Here is a 15408-nt window from a genome sequence, read left to right on the forward strand (position 1 = left end):
GATTATAAATATACAAACCTTGCAAACGCAAAAACGCTCATACACACTAATAATTCTATTCTATATTCTAAATATTCTATTCTATAAGTCTATTCCTTGTTTAATTTTTGAGAACGTCACTCGAGGGTCATCCTCCATGTTCAGTTGTGGCCTATATTTAATTTTAATGTATGTGAGGTGTCAAAGTTTACCCTGGTCAATCTGCTGCATCTAACCCTATTGCTGTCTTTAATCAAACATAATGAGACCCCAGGGGTCCCATTCTAATGGAAAAAATGTAGCATATAAATAAAATATGCTCATTCTAATAGTTTCATGAAATTAATTAGATTTTTTTATCCAATTCATTTTTATCTAACCCCCCCAAAATTACAGTTGTACCCATTTATCCAACTTCAATCCACATCCAGGATATCCAGATTATTGAAATAAGTAATAAAATGATGCCATTTTTCAAGAAAGTATTCTCGCATAACACATATATTACATTTAATTTTCCTTTTTTATTTTAGTAAAAAGTTTCCTTTAACCACAATAGAAGGTGTCGGTGGCAGTGCTGTAATGTATGACTGCTGATCTGACAACAGCTGTGAGCTGACAAACCTTAGGTCCCTCTGGTCGTCGGCCGAGGCGTTTCATGTGCTCCTTCACTTCCTGTAGGCCTTTTCTCTTGCCGTATTTGCTGGCCATCCAGAGCGAGCGCTGAAACCCCGTCAGGCCTGAGATCGCCATGTGGAGACTCATTGTGTCTAAAAAACGCATCTTGGAGCCCTAGACCAACCCAAAAGGACATGCATGATATATCAGTTTCACAAAACATCAGCCAATGTTATTATTTTTAAAATCAGAATCAATATCAAAGTCCTTTTAAGGCAAGTCATTTCACTTGGCGGCCATCTCTGAAACGCCTCTTGGTCAGTATGCTCAGGCATTCTGTTTGAATGGGGAAACATTAAAATCTCCAAAACTGCTTGCTGAGCTTACCATTAGAGTTCATATTAGGAATCACCAATAAAATAATACAACAACTGTGTCTTCAGTTTCATTTCTGAACATTTGAATCGCACAAAATCTACAGCAACTCACGTCTGGTCCGAGCCCCTCCCACAGAGACTCATCAGTCTATAGAGATTGGTGATTGGCTCCTGTACTACAAGGCGGGGCTTCAATCGCCATATTGACCGTTACACTTTTCCCCATTCAAAACTATATGAGTGACACGCCTTGTGTACTCTATAGCCTTTATTATTATTGGATATTGGGTTGTGCATGCTTAGATTTAATGCTTTAGCATACTTATATAAGGAATAAAATACAATTGAAGACGCAAAAACCTTTAAATGCTGTCTGAAATTTCCTTCTAAAATGAGCTTTTTTTTATTAGGCTCCTGAATGTAGTTTAAGTAATACCATTTTTATGGCAAATAATAGTTCCCTTTCATGGTCTTTGAAGTTAAATAACTCAACATAAAACAAAGGAGACTAAGAAAATTAATTTTCAATGGAAATTTCAGACGGTTTTTGCATCTGAACTCTTCAATTGTTCATTGCTCACAGTTCATTGTGCATAATCTTACAATAACAAACACAACTTGATGAATTAATGAATGCAGAAACTGACTACTAAACAATGTGATTAATAAATGCTGTTATGTGTCATTGTTATGTCTTTAACTGATGCAGTTAATATTTTTATTTAATTTTATTGCTATTTTATAAATGAATGTTGTGTTTTAATATTTTATTTTATATCCCCAGATAAATTTTCTTTCATTTTAGTTAACTTTTAGAGATTATTTATTATGTTCATGTTTAGGTTTTTCATCCACCTTTTGAAAAATCATTATTAAAGCTGAAATATTTGTGTTACAATAATTCTCTATCATTAAAATTATCTCTGTATTATTTATATATTTCAATTACTAATTAATATACAATATTGTATTGTTTTACATGATTATTATACTCAATAATGCAATACTATTTCATTTGAGTTCTTAATTTATTTAATTTAATTTGATTTACTTCTATTATTTTTTTTTTACTTCAATCAAACTCCATGCAGTTCCAGTGTGAACCCCAGTTTGGCACACTTTCAGGCTGATTTATACTTTTGCTTCTAGCTCACGCGTATGCTCTGCTGTAGCCTTAGAGCGGTCGCAGATGAACGACGCATAGCGCACATTGCAAGCTCTGTGTTTGGTCAGCTCTGTGTTTAGAGGTGTCGAGTCCAATGAAATAGCTCCAGATGAAATATTTTGTTTTGTGTTTACCTTATTATTAAAGTTGTTGCACGTCCACCGTTTCCTGCCTCTGAATGAGCAAGGTTTAGCTTGTTTTGCTTTGAAAAAACAAAACACCAGCAAAGAAACTCGACACACAGGAACATAGTGTTATTGCAGAGCAACACAAACAGCACACAGAAGTATAAATGCACAGCGCCACACAAGGCAAGCACCGTCAGTCATGCTGATCACTCGACGCAGAAGTATAAACCAGCCTTTTACGTACATTCATTCATTTACTTATCCAGGAAGTTTTTACGCAGTGGATGCCCTTCCAGCCGCAACCCATCTCTGGGAAACCTTTTATGTGCAATATGTCCTAATTTCTTAATTTTAAAGACCAAAGAATTTGACTATTGTTGCATCCCAAGAATCAAATTAAGAAATTAATGTCACCTTGAGTAAGTACTGCTCTTTAATGTGTGCCCGGTCAAAGCTCACATTGTGTCCGACCACGAGCCGCTCCTTCCACTCACCGCCCCTCGGCTGGCTGGAGTTTGCGAGGGTTTCCAGCGGGATGAGATCAGCCAGCGACAGGTCACTTGACCAGGCATACCGATCCTCCACCAGCCTGTGACTGCACCACGAGTACCTCAAATACAAAATACAAAAAAACTATTAGTTTGGAATCAAAGCTAAAATTTGACCTGTTAGTGAGAGACGAAAAAGATTTAGGGCTGCACAATACATCCTTTCAGCATCGATACATTCGCAATAGTCACACTGCAAGATCTCCAACGTCAAATCTGAAGTACAGTTGACTAGAAGTAAATTAATGATGTAACAATCAACCAATGATGGCATAAAGACCGCCTTCTGATGATTGATAGACACTCTCATTTGCATGCTGAGCTGAGGAAAAGTAAATACAGAACTACATTCAAGAATGAACAAACATTTGAAAGGGGGGAATAAACTTTCAGTTCAGCATTTTCTTATTCCTTCAACATTTGTGAAATTTATTAGATTATTTACCTGTCCGAACTATCAATTATTTATGCAGGAATTTGTGAATTTCTATACACATTTATTTATTTATTTTCATATTTATTTATCTATTGTTTTATTTATGCAGAAATTTGTGGATTTATTTACTCATTCATCTATTTGAATATTTATTTAGCTATTGTTTTATTTGTGCAGGAATATATGGATTTATTTACTCATTTATTTATTTATTTATTAGCATATTTTTATAGTTATTGTTTTATTTATGGTGGAATTTATTAATTTTATTACTTATTTATTTGCATATTTATTTAATTATTGTTTTATTTATGCAGGAATTTGTTTATTTGCAAATTTCGTTTTTATGCAGGAATATATAGATTTATTTTCTCATTTATTTATTTACTTGCATATTTATTTATTGTTTTATTTATGCAGGAATTTATGGATTTATCTGCTCAATTGTTTGTTTATTAGTATATTTATGCTGGATTTTTTTAGATACATTTATGTATTTAATTGCATATTTATTAATTTATTGTTTTATTTATGCAGGAATTTATTAATTAATTTATTTATTTATTTGCATATTTAGATAGTTATTGTTTTATTTATGTAGGAATTCATGAATTTATTTATTTATTTGCATATTTATTGCTTTATTTATGCAGGAATTTATGGATTTATCTACTCATTTATTAATTTATTTGCATGTTTATTTAGTTATTGTTTTATTTATGCAGGAATTTATGAATTTAACTATTTATTTATTTGCATATTCAATTAGTTATTGTTTATTATGCAGGAATTTATGAATTTATTTACTAATTTATTTATTTATTTGCATATTTATTTATTTATTTAGAGTTTTATTCAAAATTCAAAATCAAAATTCATGGATTTATTCACTCATTTATTTATTTATTTGCATATTTATTTAGTTATTGTTTTATTTATGCAGGAATTTATTTATTTGCATATTTACTTATTTTTGCAGGAATTTATGGATTTATTTTCTCATTTATTTATTTACTTGCATATTTATTTATTGTTTTATATATGCCGGAATTTATGGATTTATCTGCTCAATTGTTTATTTATTTGTATATTTAGTTAGTTATTGTTTTATTTATGCAGGAATTTATGAATTTATTTACCTTTTTATTGCATTTCATAGTTTTTTGTGCATTTATATATTGTTTTTGCAGGTTACATCCCCCATGGAATAGCTCTATTTGGAAATAGTTTATAAATTTTGATTGATCGGGATGATTCTGTAGGGGAGTGTATCAGCACACGATCTCATAAACAAATTTAAAGCATAAACAATTACAATAAAAAAAGTTACAATTAAAACAGGGTTTAATCATTTTCCGAGTCCAACGGTATTCAGGTAGAGTAATTATATAATAGATATAAAAATAATTCAATATAATCAATCATTATTAAAGTTACTAACAGTACGATTTCATATACCTGAATGCTTTTAAAATCCTCATACACTCACAGGCCTCAAAAACACATGCAAATGGTACATTTAATACAGACTCAACACTGCAAATCCTGCAATGTGATTACAGCGGATGATCACATCGCCATATCGATGCTAAAACAATATATTGTGCAGCCCTAGCTCGCAGTGTTTGGTCTTAAAAATTAATTAAACAAAACTCACCATGCAGTAGGAGAAAGGGCCACAGCCAGTGTAGGACAGTGTCCCTCCGCCATGCAGACCTCCACATCAAAAACCAGAGCGTTCTCATCTGGGAAATTCACCTTTTGGCTCTCTCCATCCGCCCCATACCGAGTCCAGCCTACTTCCCAAGCCCACTCCTGGGGCATTTCTGGAATCTGTGCTTTCTGAAGCTGGCTGGCCGCCTCCAGATACGGCAGACTCTGCTTTTGGGCCAGCAATCGGAAGTGTTCGTCAATATTACTTCCATACATTTCAGGTAATCTGAGCTGGACGTCAGGCAGCAGAGACGTCTCTTTCCCCCAGAGTCCATGATGCTCCAAGTGTCTAATACTGCGTTCAACATCCTCGTCTGTGTATTCCTGCGTCTGTCCTCGAAATATCTGCTCCTGCAGGTTTCTGGAGAGCATCTGTATGTTGAGGGGGTTCAGGCGGGTCTGATCTGAGCCCTGCTGGGGTTTGGATTTCACAGAGGTGGAGCATCTTCTTACCCAACAGCCAGATCGTACGAACGTCTGCCACCGGTGACATGATATCAGACGTAGCATCGTATTAAAGCATGAAATCAAACATACTCACTGACTCGCAGAAGATCCTGGAAAACTATAATTAAAACAGATGCATTTCGCAGATCAATTGATAACTATTTTCACTTTTTCCATTCAGTTTAACTAAAATAACTACAACTAAAATGATCAATTATTTATTCATTTAAGATAAATATAGATAAATAATGAACTAAATGTTGAAATAAAGAACTAAAATACTAAGGCTGAACATAAATTTAAATGGAAGCAGACATTTTGAAAATAAATACACAACAAATGGTTATTATAGATGGAAAAATTACATTTATAAAGCTCATTTAAACATTAATAAAAGTTCAAATAATATATTAGTGATACCACAAAATCACTCATTTTGAAAACACAAATCAATCAAAAGGGCAAAAACAGCTAAAGTTATACACTACCTGACAAAAGTCTTGTCGCCTATTCACGTTTTAGGAACAACAAATAATATGACTTAGTATCAAAAGTGCCTTATATCAAAGAAAAAGGTCTCTAGATTACACCTATTTAAATCTAAATAAAATTTGATCATGCCTTGTTTTTGAATTATTTCATTAGGGCAGTAAGGTCCGAGTTTGCTTAGACAAAAGTTGTGTTACTTAACAGAAATAATATACAGTATAAAATATAAAGACATGGTGCAGTGGATAAAGAATGAATATTGTGTATGACTCCAATGAGCTTGGAGGACTGCATCCATACATCTCTGCAATGACTCAAATAACCTATTGATAAAGTCATCAGGAATGGCAAACAGCATTCTTGCAGGACTCCCAGAGTTCATCAAGATTCTTTGGATTTATGTTCAATGCCTCCTACATCTTACTCCAGACATGCTCAATAATGTTCATAACTGGTGACTGGGCTGGCCAATCCTGGAGCACCTTGACCTACTTTGCTGAGAAGGAGCGCTATCCTGCTGAAGAATTCGCCCTCCCCTGTAGTTTGTAATGTAATGGGAAGCACAAATGTCATTATTATTTGTTGCTCTTACAACTGGGATCAACGACAAGACTTTTGTCAGGTAGTGTACAACTTTTACATTAAAAACTAAAACAGAAATTAAAAGATAAAAACTATATCTTGCATTAAATGACACATATAACAATATAATTATTCAAATTTCATTTATGGTCTGAATTAGTTACCTGTTTTTAATTTCCTGATATGAAAGTAAAAGCACATAGTTCTGCCTATTTACTGCAGATATACGTGCAGGGACAACTATTTAAATGACTTTACTCAATCATATTTCGTATTTTCTTTAATGAACTCGAACTCTTTTGTAACTCTGTTACATTGTAGTAACAAAACATAAACATAAGTTACCTGATTAACCACCGAAGAACAAACATGACGCCGCCTGGTTTCCCATGCTGTTGTACTGTCAAACCGCTGACTTTATTGTAAAGTCACCATTTGATTTCCAAAAGCAACAACTGACCTAAAAACAAACACATTCAAACACACCACACATTACTGTCAGCGACACACGAAGAAATACTGCTGGGCTTCTGAAGCTCAATTCCTTCACAGCGACATCCAGTGGTTTGTAGCCACGTGATAACCATATATAACAATATTATTTGTTTTCCTTAAAATCGGAAGATATTTTTTCACAATAATAATAACGATGTAAATGTGAATAGTTATTGAAGATCAAATAAAATGTAAAAAATAGCCGCGCTTGTTCGGGACTTCGTTCGGGTCCTGCAGTGGCTTGGCAACGTGATTGGAAGATTACAGTGCCACGTCACCATTGCTTGTTTAATATTCATGAGATCCTCATAGGCATAGTAGGATTTAATAATTCGCTTCTTAGATTCTCTGTTGTCATCAGGGCACAGACTGATTTGTCGGATTCGTTCAGATGTAATATACAGTGCTTTACTAACGCAATTGTGGTGTTTCGTATATTGAATTGTAAAAATATAACCATACATTTCTTACGTACTTACACGGAGGCCTCGTGGCCTAATGGATAAGGCGTCTGACTTCGGATCAGAAGATTGCAGGTTCGAGTCCTGCCGGGGTCGAGTTTTTATTTATTATGTCGTATCTGCATTTATATGGTTTAAATGAAATGTGGAATACGTGTACAAGACACGAATAACATTTCATTGCAAGATAATCTATTAAAATCAAACAACAGCATTAGCCTACAATTAACGTTATAGAGCTAATGTCAGGTAGCGTTGATGGAGTATTTGACTTCTTTCAAAGTCAATAACACAACCAGAAAAGAAAGCCAACGTCCCAATAATTTTTTTTAAAAAAAACTAATTTTAAACAGTCCACATTCAACATATAAAGCTGAAAACTTGTCGAACGTAAATGAGATGTCCCAGGCAGACTTCTAACTATTATCGCATGAGGGCGCTGTTGTCATTAGAAATGAACACATCTTATAGAAAGAGACTTTGTAGGCTATCATTCCTTTAAAAATATTATATATATATGGTGCTGCGAAATTGGAAGAACTCAGATACTCCCTCGTTTAAGGTTTGGATTGAGCTGATGACTTCTACTGCAACATATGAACGTCAGTTGGCAAGACTTCAGGACTCCACCCACACTTTTAATCAGAAACGGGGTATTTTTTTGCAGTATTTGGAGAGGAAAACTGAAAGGCATTTTGGCTGTCTGTTGTACAGTCATTCATTCATTTTCTTCCCGGCCATGGCGGAATGAACCACCAACTTATCCAGCAAGTTTTTACACAGGGGATGCCCTTCCAGCTGCAACCTATCTCGAGGAAACATCCACACATACACATACACACACACACACACACACACACACACACACTACGAACAATTTAGCCTACCGAATTCACCTGTACCACATGTCTTTGGACTGTGGGGGAAACCGGAGTACGCAGATGAAACCCACGCGAACGCAGTGAGAACATGCAAACTCCACACAGAAACGCCAACTGAGCCGAGGATCGAACCAGTGACCCAGCGACCTTCTTGTGTGCTTGTTGTTGTATAGTATTATTTTTATTTTTCTGAATGTTGATTTTGTATTTTTAATTTTATATTGTTCGTGGTATAAAAGTAAAAAGAAGAAAAAAAAGTTCAATAAAAAAAACCATGAACAAACATTAGAGAAAAATATTTGTGACAATTTTTGTATAATAGTTTTTATATTATAAAAACATAAAATATTATAATATTTTACATTTACAAATTATATAATAACTTATGTAATTTAATATAATATATAAACATTTCATATATATATATATATATATATATATATATATATATATATATATATATATATATATATATATATATATATATATATATATATATATGTAATTTTCTTTTCGGCTTAGTCCCTTGATTAATCTGAGGTCACCACAGCAGAATGAACCACCAACTTATCCAGCAAATGTTTTAAGCAGCAAATGCCCTTCCAGCTGCAACCCATCACAGGGACACACCCATACACTCTCATACACACACATACACCATGGACAATTAAGCTTACCCAATTCACCTATGCCATGATTTTGGACTTGTGGGGAAAACCGGAGCACCCGGAGGAAACCCACGCAAACACGGGGGGAACATGCAAACTCCACACAGAAACGCCAACTGACCCAGCCGAGGCTCAAACCAGCGATGTTTTTGCTGTGAGGTGAACGTGCTACCCACTCCACCACCGTGCACCCCATAAGAATATAATTTACAATGTTTGTATGAGAATGCTATTGTTAAAAATATGACTAATAAAAAAAAGTAACAACATTTTATAACATAATATAATAAAAAACTAATGAAACAATTAACAAAAACTATTAGACTAATTACAGTTTTTCTCGATTGCTTGGATGCAGTTGTCAACTGAAACTCCACATTTTCAAAACAGTTAACACATAGGCCTAAACTGCGGCACTCATGGTCAAAATGACACATTTTGCTTGCAAAAGGCACATATCGTGTCAAAACATTTAACATATGCAACAAAAGCTAGTTTTACCTTCAAACTACACAACTTGCAAACAAGTATATGAGCTCTTTCAATTAATCATTACACAATGCACAACAAAATACAAAATACAGAACTCAAAATGCACCACCATTGCTTGCCATTGTAGCTTATAGCCAATGGCATTTGTTGTCTCTATTTGGGCTGTCAAATTCGCCTTTTTGCAAAGAATTGGATCAAGAATAAGATGTGTTTTGATTGAATATATATTGAATTCATGACATTTTTCAAACTGTGGCTGTAAACTGAAATACTGTATATAAAAAAAACAAAAGTAATAAAATACTGTAAATATTAGAGAAAACACATGTAAACTAATATACAGTCAAATCTATTGGGAGTATAGGACATAGCCATACTGACCTCCTCCATCAATGCTGGCACAGAACAATACAGACCTTCCATCGTTTATATAAAGTTTGCAGAATGATGGCTAATTGAAGATTTGTTTGAAGGAGTGTCAAATCGGTGCTTCAGTGTTTTCATACTGATGTTGGTAGCTTTTAATAGTTAGGAATAGATGGATTCTGTTTGGTTACCAAAACTAAAACAATGGAGTTTGGACTGCTTGAATGACATCTGTGTTAACTGTTTGGAAAAATGGTAGGGAAAATGTGTCAACCCAATGAGAAAGGGTTTACACATTTGCAAGACCGGTCCTCTGCTCTGCTGGGATAGTGATGAGGAAAATGAAGAGGAACCTAGTTTCTTTAACCAGGTCAAAGCAAACTAGAAAAACTGTAAAACGAGAGATTTAACTATTTTATTTGTTTTTAATACAAAAACAACATTTTAGTATATGCATAACAAGCCTTTTTACTGGAATGAATAATTCTGAATATTCACTGATTCATTTTCACAGATTAATGCTGTAGTGAATACAGTCAATTTGAACAATAATTAAATCAAATTCACAAATACCCCTTTTATGGTGAGCTATTTTTTGCTCCTTGTCCTGAACAAACATGTCAATCTCTCAGTGTTTTAGCTAAAGATCATGATGGAATGAGTAAATGTTCTCTCTTTTCTTTACAGGAGGAACAGTCACTGCTGCTGTGAGCGGATGAAAGAGCCCTTGTTGACCAGATTCTGGAGAGAGAAAGAGAAACTAGTCGGAAACATTACAAACTCTGAATGAATAGAGTTGTATTGTGTGTATTATATTTTATTATTCTTTTATGTTTCTTTATCTTTGTACATTGAATATTTGTATATTCTTATTTCTTTATTGTCTGTGTCTTTGTCCTGTCACTGTCATTCTGTTGCACTGTACTTCTGTCATGTGTACAGACCTGCCAATAAAGCTCTTTCTGATTCTGATCTTTATAATAATAACAATCATTATCATATTAGTTTTTTTATTTCTTATTTTAGTATGTAATTATCAATATTCTAATTGTGTGTTTATGTGAGGGGACTTAGTGATTGTATCAATGGTTTATGTAAAACTGCAATGTTTTAGACAATGTAAAAAATGCTGGGTTCCACACAATCGATTTGTGTTGGGAAAACATCAAGGAATCAAGTTAGCTGAATAGTTTTTACAAATTTAAGTGGATTGAACATAAAACTATTAAGTTGTTCCAAAAAAAACTCAAGAATTGTGTTGTTTGAGCTCATCTTAAATAAGTTTGAACAAACAGTAAATGTCATCCACTGTAAAAGATGCAGGCTTCCACACAATTCCTTCCCGTTGTCCCAACACAGATTTAGTTAACATATTGCTTTTACAAATTTAAGCGGGTTAAAAAGAAAACAATTAAGTTGTCCTCTCCAAAAGACAGTCAAGATAGTGTTGATTCAGCTCATTGAAATAGAAGTAGTTTAAAGCAGTGGCTCTCAAAGTGGGGGACGGGACCCCCAGAGGGGTCACGGCACCATGAAGTGTCGCCTGGTGATTTCCTAAAAATCTATTTATTTTTATTAAACCATAAGAATTACCATATTTTATCCATAACCTACTGAAGAGAAAAAAATATATACTATATAGTTACTATAGTAGCTTATTAGTTATATTGGATTGCGACCCCTGGGGTAATTTCGTAATATTAAAGACACAGAAATAGTGTCAGATGCAGCAGATTGATTTGATAATACCAGATAAAACTTTCTGTCCCATTTACAGCACTGACATACATTTAAAAAATTAAAAAAAGAATAGACTTTTTCTATTAGTGTAAGCCATTGCATGCAATGTTTCTGTGTTTATAACCACCTCAGAGGATATTGGGGGTTGCGAATCACTGGCATTGTCATTTTGGGGGTCACGGGCTGAAACGTTAGGGAACCCCTGGTTTAAAGAGCAGTCATTTTTGAGTGTATTTTGAGTGTACTGGACAAGTCATGCCAATAAAGCTCAAGTCAATAAAGCTGACAAGTCATGCCAATAAATTGAGAGAGATTTTGAAATTTAAGCACATTAATTTAATACACTTTTTATAAAACAAAACATATTTCATTGAAGAGAAAATGCACATGTTGTCCTGCAATGTATAGAAGTTTCATGCTGTCACTGTAAAATGCTGCAAAATTCCTTCACGTTGTTCCAACACACATTGATTAAGTTAACTTAATCGTTTTTATAAATTTAAGTCTATTGAACATAAAACTATTAAGTTATCCCCCCCAAAAAACAACAACAAAAAAAAACAATAATTGTGTTGTTATTAGCTCAATTTAAATAAATAGTTAGAACAAGTTTATTTATTTATTTTTTGAGAGTAGGTCTACTCCGAATGCCTTCAAACCAGCTGGTAACATCATTCATCCATAATAGCTTGATAGCTAATTGATTTTATACTAAAATTTCTGTCTTTGCCATTTAACAACACCAAACATTCATTTTTTTTACCATATAAAAGCAAATGCAAACAGTCTTTGTAAAAATTTCCATTAACAGCTAGAAACTAAACCTCCAACAAAGTGAGAAAGAGAAAGGGAAAGAGACTAAAACAAACGTGTGTTGGTCCAGCAGAGTGAGGATGCATTAAATCATGGAGTGCAGGAGCGTCTGAAAAGCCTTCAGTGATGCTATTCATGTTTTCTGGAGACGGGTGAGCGGGTCAGCGAGACTCACAGGGCTATTGGTATGCTAACGCAAAATATTTACATATATCCTCATGCAGAGACACGAATCAGACCAAATGAAAGATCAAAGACGAAGGAATTAACGAAAATGCGTTCATCTATCTATCTATCTATCTATCTATCTATCTATCTATCTATCTATCTATCTATCTATCTATCTATCTATCTATCTATCTATCTATCTATCTATCTATCTATCTATCCCTTAATTTATTAAGCTTGATAATTTGATGATAGATTTGTTTATATTAATAACAATAAAATAGGCTGCATCCAATTGGACTCAGATTTTCCTTTCTTCAAAATTGGTTTAAAAAAATCTATTAAATAAATAAATAGGTATAAAATAACTTGGGACCAATAGCCTAAATAAATATATGTTGCAATTGGCAGTTCATTTCGCTGTGGCGACTCCCGAAGCAGGGAATAAGGCGAAGGAGATGTCTCTGTGATGGTCTTGATGTGACAGACACGCTGCAGCCGTTTTTAGGGCCCTCGCTGTAACCCGCCCTTATTGGTCACTAGGGAACAGCAGGAAATGGCGACTCAATTAGCAGTTGTTGACCTGTAATCCTGAACTCTGACCTCTGTTGATCTGGTCCACTTTATTGTCCTCTAGGGAGCGAAAGTCCATCTCACATTCATTCATCTGGACTCCATCAAGTGTCCATTTATACAGCTGGACTGAAGGAGTCAAGGTCATTACCGCTAAACTGCCTATAAATGCGTCTTGTTTTCGCGCGTTTTTTGTTGCTTTTTGCTATTTTTAAACATATATATTTATTTTGCAGTTTTATTTTGTCAACGAGCTAACGTTTTTATTTTCTATAGATGAGATCGCTGCCACAATATCAAGACACATTCAACACATAAATTCAAATTATACTATTACTACAACCCCAATTAATGCTTGATCCGCCCTAAAGGATACCAAAACAAGATGTATAGGGGGTCTGCCCTTAGTCTAGTTAAGAAATAGTTTGCTCTGATCGGTATGTTTAATAATAATGATAATTAAAATAATAGATAACTTAAATATTAATTTGATCACCCCTGTAATGGTCCATGTTAGCGCCAAAAATATGATATCATTTCAATAAATGCAGAGCCCCAACAGTGTTCACAAAACATGTTTCCCTTAGTATGTTTATTTAATATCACACAAAAGTCATAGAGAACCCCTCAATATCCTCAAAACACTGAAAACATAACAAGTTTGATTAATTTGACGTTATTTAATTAAGTATGTAAATTTGGCTGAGGCATCATGCCGAACATACTTGAAAAACTTGACCCCAAAATACTGAGAAAATCATATACTATAAAATACAAAAAATATTTGTAAATGAAACAATATTTTCAGTCTGTAATCTGATCTATCAACTTGTATTTGAAATTTATCATTTATTTACAGCTGGTTTAGAATATATATGTAGCCTAATAATCTACTCTTTGATAATATGTTTAATTTATGCATTTTACAACTGTCCTTGATGGAAAATCTTGCCTTTAAATAATCGAAAGGTTTGTTTGTTTTTATTGCAACAAACTGTTGTCACTTTAAAATAAAAGCAGACCAAATAAATTCAAAAATCATTATCAATTGTGAATAAATATGAATCAAATTAAAACATGACTTTAAACTTTGTTCAGATGCTCTTGTTTGTCCTCATTTTTATTCAGCATTTTCATTACCCTTGTACTCTAACACCCAGTTTATTTTTAACTTAATTAAATTGTTTTCTGCGAACTTTTGATTCCTACTATGGCGAAAGCCGAACTCTTACATATTAAGTAGAAATTGGTAAAACATCCAGTGGAAAACCCTTTCTTCTTGAATATTCATTTGATTTGGCTGACGTTGATTCGAAAGTGTCCAATGGTGAACGTTTTTGTCTTGAATACTAAGTAAGTCGTGCTGACGTTGCTGAGTATCTATCCAATGTCGAAAACCTAGCCGATGAATATTAATAAACTCTCCTTCGCCATAGTAGGATTGTAAAATTGTCGTGCGGGATACTCTGCACGTTTTACCGTCTGTTCCTCACATTTTCTCCATTTATTGACTAATTAACACTTAGCCTAATGCTCGCGAACACAAAGGTCACAGATATAGAGAGTTTCTCACAGTCATTATACACCAAACGCTCGAGGAAATAGACTGGAAATTGCCCGCAGTAGGATATACGCTTAGAAAATTACACAGAATTTGATTTTATGATATGATACATTTAAATTAAACAATTCACTTTCAGATTCAGGCCTATAGAACGTATGAAAACACATTTTCTATAATAAATTAAATTAAAAATGTGTGGCCTTTATTAAAACGTTAAAACACCTGTAATCGATCTAAAATAAATCATCCGTAATTAATTCTTCTTAGCTATTAAAATGACAACATTTCATTCAGAAATAAACCCCATAGCATACCTTTTCGTACATGTCTTCAAATCGGTTTTTGCTTTTCGATGTTTAACAAAGCTTTTATGTACACAACCAATCGTCAATGAACTAATAATTATGAACTAATAATTAAGTCTACACTCATTGGCCAGGTTTAAAATAACAAGATCCAGTCAAATACAAAGCTTCACGCAGGGTTTCTATAGGTTTCAAGTCAAATTTAAGACCTTTTTAAGACCATAATGACCTTTACACAAGGTAAAAGGCCAAATATTTGTTTAATGGCCAATTTAACACCTTAACAAAACATTAAAAACTTGTAAGCGAGATCATTAAACCATTTTAATAAGTAAATAGAGTTAATAAATGAACATTTCTTGAAAGTTTTATTGAAATATATTGTTAGTTTTTGGGTGGA

General features: G+C 33.7%; 1 protein-coding gene and 1 non-coding gene across 10 annotated transcripts in view; one reads left to right on the top strand and one right to left on the bottom strand.

Annotated features, from left to right (window-relative positions):
• polg (polymerase (DNA directed), gamma) overlaps positions 1 to 6988 on the bottom strand; it is a 35344-nt gene extending 28356 nt beyond the window's left edge. For 3 of the 9 annotated variants that reach the window (XR_012400219.1, XM_073942808.1, XM_001921095.8), the window contains exons 1-4: positions 6828 to 6988; positions 4909 to 5529; positions 2682 to 2877; positions 604 to 771 (exon numbers count right to left, since the gene is read on the bottom strand). Coding sequence is in view for 5 of the 9 variants with exons in the window: in XM_001921095.8 (XP_001921130.3) it covers positions 604 to 771; positions 2682 to 2877; positions 4909 to 5474 (930 nt within the window). In the remaining 4 variants the exon portion in view is untranslated. The remainder of the gene's footprint in view (positions 1 to 603; positions 772 to 2681; positions 2878 to 4908; positions 5530 to 6827) is intronic. The other 6 variants (XM_073942809.1, XM_068217496.2, XR_012400220.1 and 3 more) reach the window with 4 other exon arrangements.
• A 473-nt stretch (positions 6989 to 7461) lies between these two features.
• On the top strand, positions 7462 to 7534 carry trnar-ucg (transfer RNA arginine (anticodon UCG)). The gene has a single exon. It is a non-coding gene; the product is annotated as a tRNA-Arg (tRNA).
• The last annotated feature ends 7874 nt before the right edge of the window (positions 7535 to 15408 follow it).

The sequence above is a fragment of the Danio rerio genome, chromosome 25 (genome assembly GCF_049306965.1).
Source record: "Danio rerio strain Tuebingen ecotype United States chromosome 25, GRCz12tu, whole genome shotgun sequence".
In the NCBI taxonomy this organism is placed as follows: domain Eukaryota; kingdom Metazoa; phylum Chordata; class Actinopteri; order Cypriniformes; family Danionidae; genus Danio; species Danio rerio.